At 36.2% G+C, this 22,866-nt stretch overlaps 1 protein-coding gene across 1 annotated transcript in view; it reads left to right on the plus strand.

Moving 5' to 3' along the window:
* Window positions 1-22,866, plus strand: part of LOC126481730 (titin) — a 534,189-nt gene that overhangs the window by 455,828 nt on the left and 55,495 nt on the right. The window contains exons 104-111 of the mRNA XM_050105683.1: window positions 6,591-6,770; window positions 7,432-7,688; window positions 9,955-10,067; window positions 14,095-14,251; window positions 19,141-19,407; window positions 19,568-19,682; window positions 19,848-20,002; window positions 20,968-21,125. Of these exons, the coding sequence (XP_049961640.1) occupies window positions 6,591-6,770; window positions 7,432-7,688; window positions 9,955-10,067; window positions 14,095-14,251; window positions 19,141-19,407; window positions 19,568-19,682; window positions 19,848-20,002; window positions 20,968-21,125 (1,402 nt within the window). The remainder of the gene's footprint in view (window positions 1-6,590; window positions 6,771-7,431; window positions 7,689-9,954; window positions 10,068-14,094; window positions 14,252-19,140; window positions 19,408-19,567; window positions 19,683-19,847; window positions 20,003-20,967; window positions 21,126-22,866) is intronic.

Genomic DNA, 22,866 nt, shown 5'->3' on the forward strand with positions numbered 1-22,866 from the left:
TTTATTTTTATTTATTTATATTTTTGTATTACATATTTTCAGCATTGCAGCACCACAAAATAATTTTCTCTTATTTTTACTGTTGTGAGTTTCTAATTAATTTGAACGAACCAACAGTTTTTTTGTGGTTCATGTTTGCCCATTCAATAGCTGTATTGTGTTGTACTTTATAGGGTGTTGTTTTACACAGCGTATAGCATTAATGAAGTGAATGAAATAAAAGTCAAATACCTGTCCTTTTCTCAAAACATTTGATACTTTTTATGTGTTTGGGAGAGTGCTGTAACTAGAGTATAGTGCACTAGAAACAAATCATATTTTCTGGACGGTACTTCAGTCTAGTTACCGATTTTAGAATTGCATTAAGGAATTTGCACTAGAGATCACCATAAGCAATTTCTGCCATTTTCTACAGTTTTTGTTGCTGTTAGACATGAGGTTGTGTTTTGTGCAACATTTGTAAATATTTTGAGTTGTACACATTTAAGCATTGTATAAAATATTAAAGCTATTTGGAATATATTGTTAGTTCGTCACTTACAGTTTGTTATGGCAAATGAAATTCTGTATGTTTTTAAAATTAGTTATATAATGTACAGACAGTGAAGTCATACTTCATCAATTGTGCACCTTCATGTACCTTGAAACAGAAGAAGGTCTTTTATCAAGGAACACGTGATTTTTGCAAATTAACTGAGTTTCATTAGTGCCTGAACAATTTTATCTCTCTTGAAAAATGGAAGCTTTTGTTAGTTTCAAAATATATTTAACTTTTAACTGGTTTTTGATACAATTTCCGCTTTTCTTGATTTCACTTACTGATTTTTGGTATGTAGTAGATAATAATGTAAGACGTTGATGACTAAATGAGGTATTGACAAGATTTTCATGATTGCAATGCTTTTAAATCTCAATGGAATATTTATTCATAGGCATATGACCATGTCGTACCATGGAACATGGTTTCACAGTTGGAAAAACTTTGATTTTTGAGGGTAATTTTTGTAATTTCAGAAAAAGATTGCAGCACATAATAATTGAATGCTATAATTTAAAAATGGAGTAAGAAAATACATTGAACTTCTATTACAGGGCTGGTTAGAGATGAAAGTCCGAAAAGTGTTTCAAGGTACCATCACTCTCCCCTATTGCAGTAAACCTTCTGAGTTATTCACCAGAAGAAAGAAACTAACAATTATTGTCGTTTCCTAATAGTGAATGTTAATATTTTTTATGTGTGTAGACTGAAGCAGAGAGTAAAAATTTGTACCAAGGCTGCGAATCGAATCTGTCTCCTGCTTGGTAGGCAGGTGCATTAGCCACTAAGCCACCTTGGTACAGCGGTTCACACAACTGCATGGATTACCCTGGCACGCCCCCCTCCTGGCATGCTTAGCGGCTCTAACACACCTGCCTAGTAAGCAGGAGACCTGGGTTCAATTCCCAGCTTTGGTACAAATTTTCACTCGTCGCTTCAGTTTATATACATAAAATCGTATCTGTATGAAACCAGTAAAGTCTCTGAAACCGTGTCATTTCATTTGAATGAATGTTAGGTTTATCTTCAGAGCTTTTTATTATTTTGACCCCATCATTTTCTTTTATATTACTGACTCTCATGTTTTCTGATACAATGTTATGATGTGTTACATTTTAAATTTATTTAAGTTGCATTTTTATAAATTTAGCAGTGTAAACTACCACAAAAAATTGAAATACAAAGTTATGAAGCATACTGAAGAGAAAAGAATATTGTGTGGTGGGAGTGAGGTTGGTAAGAGACAGAAAATAATTGTGAGATAAGGAAGAAACCTTAGAGCTGTGTTAGCTCAAACAATAATGAAGCAATAGAAGCAGGCTCACAGTAGTATAGCAACAACAGAATTGTTCAAAACAGTGTTATTTGTTAAGAAACTTCCTGGCAGATTAAAACTGTGTGCCAGACCGAGACTTGAACTCAGGACCTTTGCCTTTCGTGGGCAAGTGCTCTACCGAGTTTGAGTCTCGGTCCGGCACACAGTTTTAATCTGCCAGGAAGTTTCATATCAGCGCACACTCCGCTGCAGAGTGAAAATCTCATTCCAGTGTTATTTGTTGTTGGCACACTTTATACATAAGTGCTCCCACTCGATGGTTAAGCAGGTCTGTAATGTTACACCTCATCGGTGTAATTAGCAGAAAGAGAAAAACAAGCAGCAGACACATTTCTATACTAGAACACATCATATATGTAGTATGCATTTTGCCTGCTGGCATTATTTATTTGCTTTAAATGTTTGTGAATGTAAAGCTGTGCATTTCATGAAACTCAGAAATTTAGTATCTTATTGCTACAACATCAATGAGTTGCGGTTAGAATTAATTAACTCATGCAAATATCTTGGTGCAACAATTTGTGGGGCATATGAAATTTAGTGAGTCCATCAGCTCAGTTGTTATTAAAGCAGGTGTCAGATGTCGGTTCAGTGGTAACATGCCATAAATATGCTGTTAGTCTACAAAAGTAGTTGTTTACAAAGCTCTCATGCAGCCCTTCCTAGCATATTGCTCAAGTGTGTGGGATACATATTAAATCTCAAGGGAGAGTATCATAGGGATCCTGAAATATTTAGAGTAGCAGATGCTTGAAGATAGGCATCAGCTTTTCCACATGAGTGTACTTACTAAGTTTCAGGAAACAGCATTTAGTAAGAAACCCAAAAATAAACTACAATTCCCTATGTATCAGTCCCATAAGAACAACAAAGACAAGATTAGACTAATCATGGTTTCATAGAGACAGTTAAGCAGCTATTCTCTCTATGCTCTATATGCAAATGGAACGGGAAGAAATCACAGTATGTGGTACAGTGAGAAGAGATCTCTACCATGTTCTCCATAATCATTTGCAAAGTATGGATTATTTTGATGTATGTTCATACAGATTTGTTAGGAAAATTAGGTAGTTTGTTGCACAGAATAAATTTATCATTTAGGAGATGGTTATCAGCTAATCTAAGACGTTTCATTTCGAGTTGGTAATTTCTGTTGTGTCGTGTATTGTACCTGTGTATATCTTTAGCTCACAAGGCTGAGCAATTACTCTTTAACCACATAAATTTCTCATAGACATGTACTGCATTTGCAGTAACTATATTTAGTTCTATAAACTTATCTTTGTAGTGTATCTTAGCATTTTGTAGCCCTAAATACAGTTTGGTTTTCTTGTAACTACTTATATTTGAACATTTAGCTGTCTTATCCCAAAAAACACCTATTTATTTCTTTCATATGTGAATTTTGATACAAATTTACATTTATGATCAGTTAAAGTAAAACTTTCAAAGTATAAGAATTGTTGCTAATTAGTCAAAAGGTGAATGATGGAGTAAGAAATAATTTTGATGATAAGTAGAAGGGGAAAAAAGTACTTCTTAACTAATGCTTGGTTATATTCCCTCTTTTTACAGGAACAATAGACCACTGGACGGTACTTCAGTCTAGTTACCGATTTTAGAATTGCATTAAGGAATTTGCACTAGAGATCACCATAAGCAATTTCTGCCATTTTCTACAGTTTTTGTTGCTGTTAGACATGAGGTTGTGTTTTGTGCAACATTTGTAAATATTTTGAGTTGTACACATTTAAGCATTGTATAAAATATTAAAGCTATTTGGAATATATTGTTAGTTCGTCACTTACAGTTTGTTATGGCAAATGAAATTCTGTATGTTTTTAAAATTAGTTATATAATGTACAGACAGTGAAGTCATACTTCATCAATTGTGCACCTTCATGTACCTTGAAACAGAAGAAGGTCTTTTATCAAGGAACACGTGATTTTTGCAAATTAACTGAGTTTCATTAGTGCCTGAACAATTTTATCTCTCTTGAAAAATGGAAGCTTTTGTTAGTTTCAAAATGTATTTAACTTTTAACTGGTTTTTGATACAATTTCTGCTTTTCTTGATTTCACTTACTGATTTTTGGTATGTAGTAGATAATAATGTAAGACGTTGATGACTAAATGAGGTATTGACAAGATTTTCATGATTGCAATGCTTTTAAATCTCAATGGAATATTTATTCATAGGCATATGACCATGTCGTACCATGGAACATGGTTTCACAGTTGGAAAAACTTTGATTTTTGAGGGTAATTTTTGTAATTTCAGAAAAAGATTGCAGCACATAATAATTGAATGCTATAATTTAAAAATGGAGTAAGAAAATACATTGAACTTCTATTACAGGGCTGGTTAGAGATGAAAGTCCGAAAAGTGTTTCAAGGTACCATCACTCTCCCCTATTGCAGTAAACCTTCTGAGTTATTCACCAGAAGAAAGAAACTAACAATTATTGTCGTTTCCTAATAGTGAATGTTAATATTTTTTATGTGTGTAGACTGAAGCAGAGAGTAAAAATTTGTACCAAGGCTGCGAATCGAATCTGTCTCCTGCTTGGTAGGCAGGTGCATTAGCCACTAAGCCACCTTGGTACAGCGGTTCACACAACTGCATGGATTACCCTGGCACGCCCCCCTCCTGGCATGCTTAGCGGCTCTAACACACCTGCCTAGTAAGCAGGAGACCTGGGTTCAATTCCCAGCTTTGGTACAAATTTTCACTCGTCGCTTCAGTTTATATACATAAAATCGTATCTGTATGAAACCAGTAAAGTCTCTGAAACCGTGTCATTTCATTTGAATGAATGTTAGGTTTATCTTCAGAGCTTTTTATTATTTTGACCCCATCATTTTCTTTTATATTACTGACTCTCATGTTTTCTGATACAATGTTATGATGTGTTACATTTTAAATTTATTTAAGTTGCATTTTTATAAATTTAGCAGTGTAAACTACCACAAAAAATTGAAATACAAAGTTATGAAGCATACTGAAGAGAAAAGAATATTGTGTGGTGGGAGTGAGGTTGGTAAGAGACAGAAAATAATTGTGAGATAAGGAAGAAACCTTAGAGCTGTGTTAGCTCAAACAATAATGAAGCAATAGAAGCAGGCTCACAGTAGTATAGCAACAACAGAATTGTTCAAAACAGTGTTATTTGTTAAGAAACTTCCTGGCAGATTAAAACTGTGTGCCAGACCGAGACTTGAACTCAGGACCTTTGCCTTTCGTGGGCAAGTGCTCTACCGAGTTTGAGTCTCGGTCCGGCACACAGTTTTAATCTGCCAGGAAGTTTCATATCAGCGCACACTCCGCTGCAGAGTGAAAATCTCATTCCAGTGTTATTTGTTGTTGGCACACTTTATACATAAGTGCTCCCACTCGATGGTTAAGCAGGTCTGTAATGTTACACCTCATCGGTGTAATTAGCAGAAAGAGAAAAACAAGCAGCAGACACATTTCTATACTAGAACACATCATATATGTAGTATGCATTTTGCCTGCTGGCATTATTTATTTGCTTTAAATGTTTGTGAATGTAAAGCTGTGCATTTCATGAAACTCAGAAATTTAGTATCTTATTGCTACAACATCAATGAGTTGCGGTTAGAATTAATTAACTCATGCAAATATCTTGGTGCAACAATTTGTGGGGCATATGAAATTTAGTGAGTCCATCAGCTCAGTTGTTATTAAAGCAGGTGTCAGATGTCGGTTCAGTGGTAACATGCCATAAATATGCTGTTAGTCTACAAAAGTAGTTGTTTACAAAGCTCTCATGCAGCCCTTCCTAGCATATTGCTCAAGTGTGTGGGATACATATTAAATCTCAAGGGAGAGTATCATAGGGATCCTGAAATATTTAGAGTAGCAGATGCTTGAAGATAGGCATCAGCTTTTCCACATGAGTGTACTTACTAAGTTTCAGGAAACAGCATTTAGTAAGAAACCCAAAAATAAACTACAATTCCCTATGTATCAGTCCCATAAGAACAACAAAGACAAGATTAGACTAATCATGGTTTCATAGAGACAGTTAAGCAGCTATTCTCTCTATGCTCTATATGCAAATGGAACGGGAAGAAATCACAGTATGTGGTACAGTGAGAAGAGATCTCTACCATGTTCTCCATAATCATTTGCAAAGTATGGATTATTTTGATGTATGTTCATACAGATTTGTTAGGAAAATTAGGTAGTTTGTTGCACAGAATAAATTTATCATTTAGGAGATGGTTATCAGCTAATCTAAGACGTTTCATTTCGAGTTGGTAATTTCTGTTGTGTCGTGTATTGTACCTGTGTATATCTTTAGCTCACAAGGCTGAGCAATTACTCTTTAACCACATAAATTTCTCATAGACATGTACTGCATTTGCAGTAACTATATTTAGTTCTATAAACTTATCTTTGTAGTGTATCTTAGCATTTTGTAGCCCTAAATACAGTTTGGTTTTCTTGTAACTACTTATATTTGAACATTTAGCTGTCTTATCCCAAAAAACACCTATTTATTTCTTTCATATGTGAATTTTGATACAAATTTACATTTATGATCAGTTAAAGTAAAACTTTCAAAGTATAAGAATTGTTGCTAATTAGTCAAAAGGTGAATGATGGAGTAAGAAATAATTTTGATGATAAGTAGAAGGGGAAAAAAGTACTTCTTAACTAATGCTTGGTTATATTCCCTCTTTTTACAGGAACAATAGACCACTGAAACCATCACCAAACCTAACTGTGTCATTTGATGGGACCACATCTTCTTTGGAAATTCAGAATGTGGATTCAGAAGTTGATGCTGGAAACTACAAATGTGTAGCCAAAAATCGTGCAGGAATCACATCTCATGGAGCAAGAGTTTCAGTCGATGTTCCGGAAGTGTGAGTAGTGTTAATATGTTTCTCAGTAATTTCTCATCTCCTTGTATCATGTACATACACTAGCCTCGTAAAATATACTTCAGGATTCCTGTACCAGATTTAATTAAGATAAATAATTCATACATGAATAGCCATTTAAACATTTGCTGTTATTGTAAATAATTGTTAATAGAGACTCTTGTGTACTCTGATGCATTAAAGTTCTTAAATTATGGGAAAAATTGCAGAACGGTACTTATTTTCAAGAGGCAAAATATTTAGCACTATTGATAGATGAGTGTAAAAAATACATGATACCATCCTAGCTTCCAGAACAACTAGTTTCTTCCTTGTGGAGGGGAGAGGGATAGACTGGGGAAGGCTGGAAAGGAAGAGTAGGTCACTCAGAACACAGTACAAGAGAGACCATCCTCTGGTGAGGAAAAGGGGAGATGGAGATCAAGGGGAATGATGTTAGGGAGTAGGAGGTCAGAGGTATTACAATTATAAGCACTGTGGCAGCTACAACCAAGAGTTGATGCAGACCGAGTTAGAAGTAAGTATTGTAAATGTGTCATGTATTTATCAGGCCAAATTTGTGTGTCATGTACATTTTTAGATATGAAATAAAAAGCTTCATAAACAAGATTCCAATTGCAATTCAACATATTATTTTTTTCAGCACATTTGTAAGGAAACTGCAGGAAATTACTGAAGTTGAGGAACGAGAATCTCTGGTACTGGAATGTGAAACTTCACACACAGTATCGACACACTGGTTCCATGAGAATCATGAGCTCAGTGGAATGGACCACCGAGTGGTGGTGCAAGAGGGCCGTATTCATCGTTTGCTTATAAAGAACTGCACATCGCGAGATGCCGGCCTGTACCAGTGTCGGGTGAGGGATCAAGTGACGGAGGGCCACGTTACAGTCCACGGTTAGTAAAGCAGTTAAATATGTTGTTCTGAGTGGAATCTTTACTCCCTGTATATATACAGATTTGTGGCTTATGTGAGCAGGTACAAGTTCCTTCAGTGATTATAGAATTAATGGACTGGAAATTAAATTATTTTTGTTCATAACTTCCTGTGAACTGTAATTTTGGTAGGATGTCATACAAAATTTTTACCCCATCTTATCACTTTGTTTTTTGCTGTTACTCATTTCCTCTAATTACCTACATCTACACTTTATGACCCACCTTAAGGTGTGTAGTGGAAGGTACTGCTGGTACCACTACCATTTTCCCCCTTCCTGTCCCATTTGCAAAAGGTGCATGGGGAGAAAGAAACTTCCTTATGATCTCTAACCTTTCGTACATGCTCTAATGTCTTTCTTGCTGCAGTTATTGTGTGAGACTTTTCTCAGAGTGTGAACTCTTGGAATTTCAAGGGTAAACATCCTCATGACAGATGATTCCTTTTGTGTGTGTCTGCCACTGAAGTTTGTTGAGCATTTGTTGTACAAAAACATACCACTCTTTATTGGATCTTCTCTATGTATTCTGTTAATCCAACTTGGCAAGCATCCCAGACTGATGAACAATACTCAGTAACTGGTCTTTTTAGTGTTTTGCCAGCTATTTCTTTCAGTTATGGATTATAGTTTCTTAATTACTTTCCAACAAATCTCAACTGGGCCCCAGCTTTTCCTGCAATTAATTTTATGTGTTCATTAAACTTTAGTTTGGTCCTAACAGTTACTCTCATATGTCTTATAATTGTTTTTGTTACCAGTGGTTTATCATTAATAGCACAATTGAAGAGTAATCGGGATCTTCACCTATTTCTGCGCAGAATGTTGCATTGATTTATGTCTAGGATTAACTACCAGCGCCACACTAATCATTGATCCTCCCCAGGTCTTTCAGCATGTCACTACAGTCTTTTGGCATTGCAGCCTTCCTACAGGCAATATCATTATCTCTAAACAACCTTGTAGAGCCTCTGATGCTGTCCACCAGATCATCTGTGTATTAAAAGTCACCTCTTTAAGCAAACCAGTTAACTAGGTTAAGACATCAAATGTTTTTAGGGTATTTTTTTAAAATCCCCATTGTACCTGTTAATTTAGGTTATTGTCATTTCCATAAATTGAATAAGAGAAATGATGGGATGGTAACTTGAATAAATATGTGACAGAATCCTTCCTACATCCTCTCCAATTGAGGCAGTGTTGCCTCTCTAATGACATAAATGTCAGATGTTAAACCTTAACATTTCTCCTTTCTTTCATTTACCCCATATGTTCTTCCAGCTCATGTTACATCTGGTAAGCACGTGCTTGGTCCCCATGCAGGTGATATTAACTGTCTCCAGTGAGTTTTTCTGCCGCCCACCCCCTTTTGTTGCCTGGTTCTTGCAATTCCACTCCCCTCTATTTGTTTTCTCTCTTTAATTGTATATGTATTTATTTTTCTGATTCTTCTCTCTTTCTGTTTTAATTTTTTTTTGTGATCTCTTTGTGGTTTATTCTCAGTTTGCTCCCACTATTAGCATCAGATTTCATGTTCTTGAAACACACAAGTTGTTGGAATTTTATTGTTTCTCCGCATTATATATTTTCCATGTGTTTTCTTTATCTTTTACTGTATGAAAGAAATGGACCATTCTGAAGCACATAAATCTGTGAGTTGTCTTACTGGTATGATTTTGTTAGATTCTTTTTGAACTCTACAAAATAATTGGTTTAGTGTGGTTAGAGTTGAATCCTCTGTCTTGTGATCCAAAATCAGTAACTGGCTAAATATGTATTATTATTATTATTATTATTATTATTATTATTATATTTAGTCTTCCTTTTGTCATTTTATACAACAGCATGCACAATTCATGTTAAAAAAACCATATTGAAAGTAGACAGTTGCGTATAGAAATAAACATGTACCTCTCAAATACATATATAATTATAGTGTGATATGTTGATCATGTTGACTATTGTATTAAACATTGAATTTTGCACAGCTAAACCATATCATATTACCCCATGTCACTTCACTGCCACCATGTAATTTGAATGTGTAAGACAGCTGCTCCAGAAGTCACAAAAATTGGCATTAGATTGGAACCATAAGTGCTGACCATTCACACATGAAAATGTCAGGTTATATTTATTTGTGTGTCATTGTACACATATTGTAATTGTTATCATTGCTGGAAAATTAAAATGAAACTTCATGCAGTACTTTCTTCTTTCCATTACAGACAAAAAACCAGAGTTTCTGCGGAAGTTACAAGATTTCGAAGTGAAAGAAAGGGAAAGTGCTATATTGGAAGTTGAAATCACATCAGAAACAGCAGATGTAACATGGCACAAAGTAAGGGAATTTTGACTGGTTGGATTTATGGTGCTTGTATAGTATTGGTTTCAGTTGTTGAAATGTATATGTTTTTTTGTTCAGATAACATGTGATATGTAGCATTTAAGATTTGTAATATTTTTTCTCAAGCACTGACATTGATCTACTATGGGCCCTGTGAATAACTTTTTGCAGACTGTGTGAAAAACTTTTTGGGATTTCAGTTATCTGTAGGGACTGTGTTACTTCACTCTCCCACTTCCTGCTTCCAAACTGCCCCCCCCCCCCCTCACTCTCTTAAGTGAGTCTAGTGTCAGTCATTCTGAAGATGTATGTGATTGATTTGATTCTTTGCTTTCTGAAATATTCAGACGCTCAGATTAAATATTTTGCTGGTAATATCTAACTCAAGAGTACTTTCTAATTGTAGGTATTTTTCATTGGGTAAAATACCATCTCCATGTTTCTGGCCCTTTCACAGCTTGCAGTTTTGTCTTGTATATTCATTGGTATTATGCCACAGAGATACATAAACAGACCAACCTCATCTAGTCAACCATTCTTTGTGGAGACAGATTTTGGGCTTTTGTTAAAATACAAGTACATTCATGTTCAGAAAAAAACAGAACACTTTGAAAGTCTGGTGATATGATGTTCATATTCACAGGGCATGTACATTAGTATATTCTGCAGTAATGATGAGCATTTGAACCATGTCAGCTCATGAGTTCAAGGTCAACACTGATGTTGTTCCACAACACTACAAACCAGTAAAATATGCCTGCTGCTCTCAAAGGTAATGGATCAGTGTGAATGAGCAGACATGCAGGATGCCTTGCTGATGTATGCATGAACCATATCACCAAATCGGTGATTTTGCAAGAGGGCATGTGTTGTTGGCACAAGGGAATGTGATGAATCCTTGTTGGCACAACGGAATGTGATGAATCCATCTTGGAAATTGCTGCTTGTGTTGGATGAAGTGTTTCTGCAGAGCAACGGGTGTGTGGAGAACAGTTCACAGAAGGCCACAGAACACGAAAAGATGGGTCAGGTTGCACCTCCCAGACTACCTCCCGAGAAGATCGACACCTCATCCGAATGGCATTGCCGTATAGATCTGCATACTCCCCAGCTCTGGCACGACAGTGGAACAATGTAGCACATCGTTCACCATCACCGGTTACAGTCTGTCATAATTTATTATGGGTGCATTGTCCACTTTCGTGCCTGTCTTTGACGAATGTGCAGAAGCATGCTACATGGCAATGGTGTATGGAATGATGTCACTGGAGACAGGATTGACATCAGATAGTGTTTTCAGACAAATCCATGTTCGGTTTGTTTGAAAATGATGGCCACATTTTGGTTCACCACAGAGAGAGGGCATGGCATCACTGTGGCAGCATTTGCACAAGATGTACAGCACCATCTTGAGGCCTCATGATGTGACGTGCTATTGGGTACAACCACAAATCACAGTTGGTGCATGTGCAAGGCACTGTAACCCATGTGACCTGCGTGAATGACATCCTGCGACCCATAGCCATACCATTTCTGCACAACGCTGCATATGCCATTTTTCTGCAAGGCAATGCACAACCACATGTTGCTGCAAAAACAATGCCTTCTTGGTGTCACAGGATGTCGACCTTTTGCCCTGGCCCTCCAAATCACCAGACTTGTTGCAAATCAAAACTGTGGGTGTATAGTGAAACAACAGGTGCAGTGCTGTGACCCTGAACTTTGGAACCAAGTAAATACAGCATGGATGGCTATACCACAGGCCACCATTCATGCCTTATATGTGTCGATGTCATCGTGCGTGGAATAAGTTTTCATGGGCCCATGGTGGACCATGTGCCTACTAGGCAACAGGGCACATGTTGAAACAAAGTGAATGAAAAGTTGATGATTTCTTCAGGATATACTAATGTAAATGAACATCCTGTCTCTAGTCATTCCATTTTTCCTAAACATGATCCTACAAATGCCAGTGTTGTACATTATCTTCCTAAACGATGTACAGGACAATTCAAAATGTATAGAACAGTTACATATTGTTATAACTATTTAATTCAAGGTGATACACTGATAAGGTTTACAGAGAAAATAAAAGAAGGTTCAAAATTTCAGTTGACATCCAAGCACAGTGAATCGAAAGCTGGTACAGTTTTAAATCAACTACTTCCAGACTGTTGGATTGATCGTAGCCGACATGATGACAGTGTGTCCTGCTCATGGCCACCTAGATCTCTAGATCTGACTTCAGTGGAATTACTTTTTATTGTGTTATGTGAAAGACTTTATGTTTATAATTCACATATGTCAGTGACTCCACATATGCTTCACAGTGTATTGCGTGAAATGGATTATAGTTAAGATATTGCTGTTTGATGAAGGGGCCTTGTATAGAATGCCTAAGTATGGTATGCACTTTTTTCCCATGACACTAGAACAGCAAAAGGGGACAAAAGATATCTTTAAACTTTTACTTCTGCAATATTGAATTCCATTTTTAATTTATTTCTTCCAAACTTCATGACATTTCCTTATTTCTTCTACTTTTGACAGTAGTGTACCATTATTTGCTGTATCTTCACAATTCCACATAAATTCTTGAAGTATTCCTATAGCAGTGGGAGGGCTCAATTGAACCCTGAAGTAGCTCACATTTAGCATACTGCTGTCCTCATAATTGTAAAGGTAACTGTGTTGCATTTTGCTCTGGTCAACAATTGCTGCCTTGAATGATGATAGATGCTTTGTCAGCAAGATTTCCACACTGGACATTGTAATGTAACTTTCAGTTGTTTTTTGTGTGTTGCTGCTGCTGTGACTCATCATTGAGATAATTTTTTTTAGTATGATAACATGTGTTTTCAATTATGCTGCACCAGTGTTACCAATGAAGAGATTTTGCATGTTATGGAGTACTCAGATATTGAAGTAGAGAGTGACTCATTGGAACCAGATGTTAATTTTCTGGCAGAGACAACTGATTATGAATTTAGCAAAACTGAGAATGAGTTATCATTAGTAGATGTCTCTCCATCTCATTTCTTCCTACAACAATTTCAAGACTCAGCTGTTACAACAGTGAAGATCGCAGCTAGAAACAAAATGGAATGGAATACAAGGTCACTAAGAAGCCCTTGAAGAGGGGCTGTTTTGAACATCCTCAAGGCAACAAGAGGACTCACTGCATATGCTTGCCACCCAGTCGATGGCTCTATCATCAGTGCCTTCTGACTTCTTTTTGCTGAATCAGTGCTGTGTGTCATAAAAAGAAGCTGAGCATCAAATGCTCAGAATTAAATGAAGAACACACTTTGCAGTGTGTCATTGGAGGAATTGGAGGCAGTGATTGCTGTCATTTACACCAGATGTGCCATTTGGGTTAGAAGTGTTCTTTTGGATGACCTTTGCTTATGTTCTTGGTGGCCTAATCACATCAGGGATAAAATGACAAGAGACAGAGTCTGCAAACTTATTAGATTCCTCTGCTTTGTTAAAAACTTATCCCAAGCTGAATATAGTTCTGATAACAAGTTCTCTCTTATTTCTGAATGGTGGAACAAGATTGGGCAAAACTGCCTGCAGTGTTACTGCCCTGGTGAAAATATTACAACTGATGAGCAGCTAGTTCCAAGAAAAGCAAGATGCAGGTTTACCCAGTTTTTGCCAAAAAAACATGACAAATACAGACTCAAGTTTTGGGAAGTGTGTATTTTAATCAACAAAAAATTTTTATGACTTGAGCGGTACCTGCTGTGTTACCTATTGAACTTGGGCTAATTCAGTAGTATCTATTTTCAATATCATTAAAACTCAGTTCTTTACTTTGCAATGCTACAGCCAGTGTCATATGCTTCTGTTTTATTTTTGCATCTAGAAATACATCATTGTTAACTCTATGAATGAGTGGCATTCATTTTGTTATTACTCAGTTTCGGTTTGTTTGGCTGATTGTAGTTTCTGTAGGTGCATAGATAGTTGTGCTGGAGGTATGAATAACCATTAATTTCTGCTTGTGATCTTTCAGGATGGTGAACAACTGACAGACACAAGTGATAAATTTGTATTTGAGAAGCAAGGAACAGTACGCAAGTTACTGATTCGAGGTGTGTCTGTCCACGATGAAGGCGAGTACACATGTGCCCTTGGAGAACAAGAGTGTACTGCAGAAGTCTCTGTTGTTGGTACGTACTAAAATATACACAGTTTTAAATAACATACGCAGAGCTTTTCCTAACTCTGAACTGATATGTTAAAAATTAATGCTGTAGTTATTCCCACTACATTTTATTTCCTAGCTTGACAAATCCTGTGTCACATGCTCATGTTCCACCATACCGATTTGTAAACAATTTCACTCCAAGGTTATGCACATAGTTGTTTTTAATATCTTACAACCAGTCCTTCACTAATTTTATAGAGCATTTGATATTGTCCATATTGTTGTACATTAACAACTAGTATTCGTAAAACCAAGTTTGTAAAAGAAGGCACTTGATAGTAGTTACAAATTATTCAATATAAGAGGTAAAAATCTCAGTTACATGTAAGATAAAGCTTTTGACCTCATTTATTTGCTTGTCTGGAGTGATAAATAGGAGCAGGACTCTATCTCAACAAAAAATGAAAGTATTAGTGTCATTGCTGTATACCACTTGGTATTTAATTTTCATATGGAAAAAAGTTATAACATGTTTTAAAGCAATGTATTCAATAAGTGTGGAAGATATCTTATGGGGATTGGCAAGAGGAAAAGAAGATTTTTATTCATTTTTGGTGCTAAGTTCATGAATATAAAGGAATTGTTTTTAAATCTTGTCACTTATGTGAATAATTGAAAGCAATTGTAATCATCCTAAATGCTGAATTTTTAGACATACAAGTATATGATGATATCTGGCTGGGCAACTTGAGTCTGGGAGTTGTTTAGAAAAAGTTCCTAAAATTCCATTAAGACTGTGGCACAGGTCTACATGTTGATAAGTTGTATGGAGAAGAATCAGTGACAAAAATGCAAGGAAATGTTATGCCTGGAACAAATACTAATATTGTGAACCTGAATGGAATAAAACCAGTCTGATGTAATCTGTGTTCTAATCAAAATAAGTAAGATCTAAGAAACTTTTGAATTCACTGTATTTGGAAATTGCACAAGAAACAGTGGAAATAAATGAGATCTACTGTTTAGAGACAGTATAATAAAATGTCAAACAATAGAAACTCCAGGTAGGAATATAAACGATGTTGGAAAAGATAGATTGTTACTTACTGTGAAGAAGACTCGAGCTGCCAGAGTTATGGTTGTGTGTGCATGAGGTGTGCTTGCTTGGGTGTGTGGACAGTATGTGTTTCTCTTTTTCTGATGAAGGCCGTGGCTGAAAGCTTCGTGTAAGAGTCTTTTAGTTGCGCCTGTCTGCAACTTAATGTGTGTTCTTTATGGTAAGTAGCAATCTGTCTTTCCCTACATTGTTGATAATAAAACATCAGTCAATCAAGAATGGCATAAGAAGAGACTGGCTGGGGTATGTAACTTCTTAATTTTTGAAATATGAATTTTTTAGAAAAAGTAAAACATTTGTTAAAAAGAGGACAACAACGGCTTCAAATGAGCTCTAATAGTCTATAAATCTATGTATAAGAACATTAGGATAGTCCCAGCTTGCTCTGTTACAGACAGACATTAAAAATTTAAGAGCAAGACAGTTGTATGATTTGATAATGCAAGCAGCTACAAGATTAAAAGTTGTAAAAAAGACAAATAGTGAATTACATGAACGACTCATTATAAAGAATATTAGCTACTAGACGTGGTCTATGTTACCAGACAGAGAAGACAGCATGGGTGAAGGGAAATTCGAGAGTATTCAAACCTGGTGACTGTTCATAGAACCAGGGCACCAAACAACATCAAGTGGCCTATAATTGTTGTAGGCACACATATGAGGGGCGTTTGAAAAGTCCGTGCAAAAATAAAAACTACTTACATGTTTAGGGTAAACCTTTTTTTTTTTCAACATAGACCTATACACTTCATCCAACTCTGTTCTAATTTGTTGATCCTTTCTGAATAATAGGAATTGTCCAAGTCTGCAAAATAGTTATTAGTTGCTGCACTCACCTCTTCGTTTGAATAAAATCTTTGTCCCGCCAGCCATTTCTTCAAATTGGGGAACAAACAGTAGTCCGAGGGAGCCAAGTCTGGAGAATAGGGGGGATGAAAAACAAGTTGGAATCCTATTTCCATTAATTTTGTGACCACAACTGCTAAGGTGTGTGCTGGTGCATTATCATGATGGAAAAGGACTTTTTTGCAGTCCAGTCACTGGCGTTTTTCTTGCAGCTCAGTTTTCAAACGGTCCTATAACGTTGGACAATATGCACCTGTAATACTTTTACCCTTCTCCAGATAGTCGATGAGGATTATCCCTTGTGAATCCCAAAATACAGTTACCGTAAACCTTTCCGGCCGAAGGACTGGTCTTCACCTTTATTGGTGCAGATTCTCCCTTGGTAACCCATTGTTCAGATTGTTGTTTGGTCTCAGGAGTGTAGTAATGTATCCATGTTTCATCCACAATGACGAAATGATGCTTAAAGTCCTGCAGATTCTTGCTGAACAGCTGCAAACCGTCCTTGCAACACTTTACACGATTCCGTTTCTGGTCAAGGGCGAGCATTCTTGGAATCCATCTTGCGGATAGCTTTCTAATGTCCAAATGTTTACGCAAAATATTATGTATCCATTCATTCTAGATGCCCACAGCACTAGCAGTCTCATGCACCTTAACTCTTCTGTCATCCATCACCATACCATGGATTTTGTCAATGATTTTTGGAGTCGTCACCTCCACAGGGCGTCCAGAATGTTCAGCATCACTTGTGTCCATACGGCCACTCCGAAAATTTTGAAACCACTTACAAACTCTTCCAATCAAAGGTGCAGAGATACAGTAATGTTTATCAAGCTTCTCTTTTGTCCTCTGAGGCATTTTGCCTTTCATAAAGTAATTTTTAATCACCAAATGAAATTCTTCTTCGTCCATTTTTTGACTTCCTTGATTCACATGAATGCCAAACACAAAGAAATAGACCAATATGGCTGAAACTTGGTGTGCGTTCTTTCCAAAGATGCTACTAATTAAGCATGACCTCAATATGTGGTGGTGGTGCATCTCTCAGACTTTGCATGGACTTTTCAATTGCCTCTCATAAAATAGAATATAGCAGTGTGATGATATTTAATTGTTATTATACTCTGTTCATCATAAGAATAAACCTGATGTAAACAAATGCAAATGCAGTGATTGGTCAGAAGCCATAGCACACATATACTGGTGTTGTTACACTCTTGGAAGTAGGTTACTATACTCTGTTCATCACAAGAATAAACCTGATGTAAACAAATGCAAATGCAATGATTGGTCAGAAGCTGCAGCACACATACACTGGTGTTGTTACATTCTTGGAAGTAGGTCCAGCTTATGTATTAGATATATTATTATTAAGTTACATTAAATGAAACTTTAAGATATTCTATGTATTAACAGCCATCAATGCTTTTCTTAAACATGCTTTAGCTTTGCAGTTGTTATTTCAAAAATAACTGTTGTGCTCTGATTATTACACTGTTAGTACGCAGTATGAAAATGGCTGAGGCTGCTGCCTATTCCAAAGTGAAACACACGTGTGGAACACAGTTAAAAAGTGCCCTAGGTTGTTCTTAATGTTTTTCATAAATTTACAGAAAAAATCAGCTTTGGAATTTTCCAATGGACTGTATTTGTTACAGTTGAAACACACACACACACACACACACACACACACACACACCACCCACATGCACACACACACACACACACACACACACACACACACACACACACACACAAAAGATGTATAGCAGGGTTGGTAGTGCTGTAGCTTGGTAACCCACTACGGGTCATGGATCGCTGATTCATCTCTCACTGTAGTCACCTTTCTTTCTTTTTTCTTTTCTTTTTCATTCAATCTGAAGTATGCAAATCTCGTAACTGTATAATTCATGATCATTTTTTGTGAATAGTGATGTCTTCTTCTTTCTAATTACATATTGCAAACGAAATTCCTGTTTTCATTTCAGATATAAATTCTTAATTATCAATTTCTTGCAGAAGACTGTTGATAAAGGTTGCTAAAATTAAGCAAACATAACAATTTAATGTTTTAGGACACAAAAGAAAAAACCAAATACCCTTTATTTGGACTGTGTTCAGTGTTTTATGCCACAGATGTAGTCTCACATGAACCAGAGTGATAAGTGTTGTAGAAATATAAAAAACAATCATTTTCACAGCATTGAGCATACAATACAAATGCTGCATTTTTATATTTGCCACTGTACCAATACAATATGAACCCCACAGAACTGATCTGGAGTCAAGGTAAGGAATCAGAAAACTCACTCAGAAAAATTACCCTGTGCATAAGTTACAAGTGTTCATCACTCTTGTTTGTAATTAGAATACTGTGTTAGATGAGAATGAGAGCATTTTATGCTTCCCATATGGTCAGCTAAGAAGTGTGTGATAGTGCTGGAGTTTTGCCAAATATTATTTCAGTCTCTTTAAAAATTAAATGACATCCAAAGCTATGTTGTTTCTTTGCTTGTGTCTTTTCACATCTGAACTGCTATTGCTCATATCATTACAGGTTAGTTGGACTAGCTGGCTGGCCAGTGCTGTCCAAGTTTAATGCTATGGTAAAGCTGTTGTCCCACATTATCGCTCAGTCTCTGTGTGTGTAATACATCATAAAATATATCCTTATGATCTTACTTGACTGTACTGGACACAGCTTACTTCCACTCCATGTGAAACAAAATTAATTGAGATGCAAGCAAACATGGAAGACTACATGGCATAATGTTTACATCAGGTTTTTTCTTATGGTGAACAGAGAAAAGTGTACAGAATTAGTCTCTCGCAGCATCTTCTCACTGTTTACATTAACATTAACTTAATTACTTTCAAAACATATAATTGTCAAGGTAAATTAAACATCAAATGATTAAATATGTATAACTGATTAATTACAGAACTTCCACCAGAGATAACCACTAAGATGCAGGATGTGACTGTTGCGAAGGGTGAGAAAGCAACATTTGAAATAGAGCTAACAAAGGGAGATGCCCTTGTCCGATGGTTTAAAGATGGCAAGGAGCTGCAATTTTCTGAACATGTGCAACTGTCCATTGATGGGAAGAGGCAGCGCCTGAAAGTGTACAATTCCGAACTTAAGGATGCAGGTGTTTACTCTTGCGAAGTTGGTGAACAGACATCTTCAGCACGACTAACTGTTGAAGGTACAAATAATATGAACTTTTATTTGAGAGTTATATTTTAATAGACTGCATGCAAAACAGTTTACTTCTATTAATGTTTGTAGATTTGGTCATCTCTTTCACAATAAATCATTTATTTACTTATTTATTTCATTATTAATTATTTATTCATGCATTACAGAGCCAGCTGTGCAGTTCCTTAAGAAATTGCCAGATGTGACATTAATTCCTCTAAACTTGGATGCTACATTCACTGTAGAACTGTCACGATCTGATGTTAATGTGAAATGGTTGATGTAAGTAATAAATCTTCCAGTAAATATGTTACTGCTTTAAAATTTGCTATGGTGATCTACAAAATGATCTGCTTATGATGATGTTTGTGAGACTTTGTATACCTACCATTTACCAGCATCACACCAGATTATTTTAATAAACAGAAAATTGTGTTCCTCCTTTAGGAAAGGCAAAGAAATAAAATCATCTGAGCGGTACCAAATAACCTCAGAGGGATCTGTGAAGAAATTAGTTGTAAAGAATGTTACCATTGAGGATCAAGCAGACTATAGCTGTGTTGCTTTGAATGTAAAATCAACATCAAAACTTAAAGTTGAAAGTAAGTAAATACTTTTTATGCATATTCCACAAGAGCAATGTGTGTGTGTGTGTGTGTGTGTGTGTGTGTGAGTGAGTGAGTGAGTGAGTGCTCGCATCATCACTTTCCTTCTTCCACAAGTTCTGTACAGTTTTTAGAGATATGACTTACAAAGAATCACTAAACTGAACACAGCTGTCTCTAGTAAATAATTTAGAAGTAAAGGAGTGAAAGTCATAGACAGGCACAGTGAAAAAATGGAAAGTTTGCTAGGTTTTGGATGAATCCTTTAATGAGCTAGAGTACACATAGGCACACACTTATGAAGGGCTTGTTTCAATAGTGGTACTAGTCCATTTTTGTTCATTCTGAGATACAGAGTCCTAAAGTTAAATGAACACTGAAAAATCTGCAGTTGAGATACCTGAAATATTCAAGTAAGGCACACTGATTGGCAGATTGTAGGAGAAAAGAGAAACTTGCTGTCTGTGAACAACCTGCATAAGCACAAATGTTTCAGAAAGAAGAAGAAGAAGGAATAACTAATGAAGAGGTACAGAATCAAATTGGAGAGAAATTTATGGTGCAACTAGACTAAAAGATGAGATTAGCTGACATGGCACATAATGAGACATGGGTGTGATGATGCAGGAGTGCGTGTGTCTGTGCAGGGGGAATCTAAACTGTGTAGGGGAAACTGAACTTTGTTGCAGTAAGCAGGTTCAAATAGATATAGGTTGACATAGTCATGCAGTGCTGTAGAGGTTTTGACAGGATAGTGTACTGTGGAGAGCTCCACCACAAAAGTCTTCAGCTGAGAGCGACGACATCAACAATTTGTATGTTCATTCAGATCATATATATTTGTAAGCTTAAGTTTGTTTAATATGCTCTTTGTGCTTTAAGTGTAATATTAATTTGTTCACATTGATACAGATAGCTTGTGTAATAATTATATTGTAATTTGCCTTGTTTCCTATTTTTAGTAATTGAAACAGCACCAAGGATTAACATCGAATCTCTTACAAAAGAATATCGAGTTAAAAAAGGAGATGATGTAACTATTGAGGTGAAATTCACTGCAGCTCCTCCAGCACAGGATGAATGGTTCATCAATGGCAAACTTGTCAAGAAATCACCAAGGGTATGTTATAAGTTCATTATTATTCAGGCCATATTGCAGATGGAAGTTGATGGCAGTTTTAAAAACTCTTGTGTTATATATTTTCTCGTATTTTTCTTAATAACTTGTAATAATCAAAGAATTGCAGTAAGGATGGTTTGGAATGAATTTTCAGTTTATTAGGTAGCAACAATGAGTTTCCAAACATCCACATCTGTCATAATGCATTTTTTCAAAGTTCCTGTTAATCTTCAGTCTTTTAAATACTTGATTCCACATATGATTAGCATATAATAAGTGGTTCTTGGTGTTTCCCTGTCCTCTTAGAAAAATTTTGAAGCCACTGTAAGTCCTCTCAAATCATACTTACCTGATGAACAGATAATGCTACAGTATTTCTATAATTACTTTGTAAATGCTTTCCATGTTATTACTCCTTATCAACTAGAGGGCAGTCTCATATCATGTAAAGTATCATTCAGAATACTTTCCTACCTGTGTTTCTTTAAAACGTTGGCTCCAGTGTATTTCACATTTCAAAAAATTTATGCTAAAGTTACAGTTATTTTTCAATACCACTCATTTTTTGACGTTATCAGATGAGCATAAGATGACACATCAGTAATATTTAGTCTGAAAAATCTGTTAGAGAGAACACTGTACCGTTTGCATTAACAGCAACAACAAACACAATTAACTTAGACTAGCATACAACCCAGTGGTAGCACAGTGACTGTCTGGTAGATGTAATCTTTTATTGTATCTTTCCATCCTTGTTTCACACAAATTTTTGTGATGCAGTGCTGAAAAAATAGAATTAAAGAATTTTGTGAAACACAGTTACTGTTGGATCAATTATAGGAAAGTTTTCCATTTTCACTCTGCAGTGGAGTGTGCGCTGATATGAAACTTCCTGGCAGATTAAAACTGTGTGCCCGACCGAGACTCGAACTCGGGACCTTCAGAAGGTAGGAGACGAGATACTGGCAGAAGTAAAGCTGTGAGTACCGGGCATGAGTTGTGCTTCGGTAGCTCAGATGGTAGAGCACTTGCCCGCGAAAGGCAAAGGTCCCGAGTTCGAGTCTCGGTCGGGCACACAGTTTTAATCTGCCAGGAAGTTTCCATAAAATGGTTGGAATGTTCTTACCCAGCAAGGAGTGCAGAGATGTTTATTGGGGAATACTAGGAAAGCCACGAAAACAAGCAAGTAGATCAGGGAACTGACTGGAAAAGAAATGATAATAATGACCATAGGGAAAATGAAATGGGCAGTGGGGGAGGGGGTATGTAGACAGATGAATATATGGTAGATGGATCAAGGAGGTACTTTGCCGAATACTGAGAGATAAGAACAGACTCAGATGGCACCCTAATGGAACATGAGTGATATCTGACATTCATGCATTCATTATTTTCCATAGATCCATTCATAAATGTGTAACAAGTCAAAATATTCATTGACAAAAGAGAAAAAACTCAGGGCAGTTTTATTCTGTACACCATTATTAACAGTACACTATCACACTACTGTACACTAAAACATTGTTTTATTTTGTGGCCACATTTTTTGCCGGTTTTGGTGTTCTTTCTGACAGTTTCAGTATTTTTCTACTGGTTTACGTTTATTTTGCCCATTTCGGTATTAGTTTCTCACACATTATTTTTGAAGTATTGTATTTCCTTAATTTGCCTTATTTCATTGTTTTTCAGTGGCATGTGGAAAATGAAAGTAAACCAGTCTGTTAACATTATATATATTGAA

This window comes from Schistocerca serialis, chromosome 5 (assembly GCF_023864345.2).
Source record: "Schistocerca serialis cubense isolate TAMUIC-IGC-003099 chromosome 5, iqSchSeri2.2, whole genome shotgun sequence".
NCBI lineage: Eukaryota > Metazoa > Arthropoda > Insecta > Orthoptera > Acrididae > Schistocerca > Schistocerca serialis.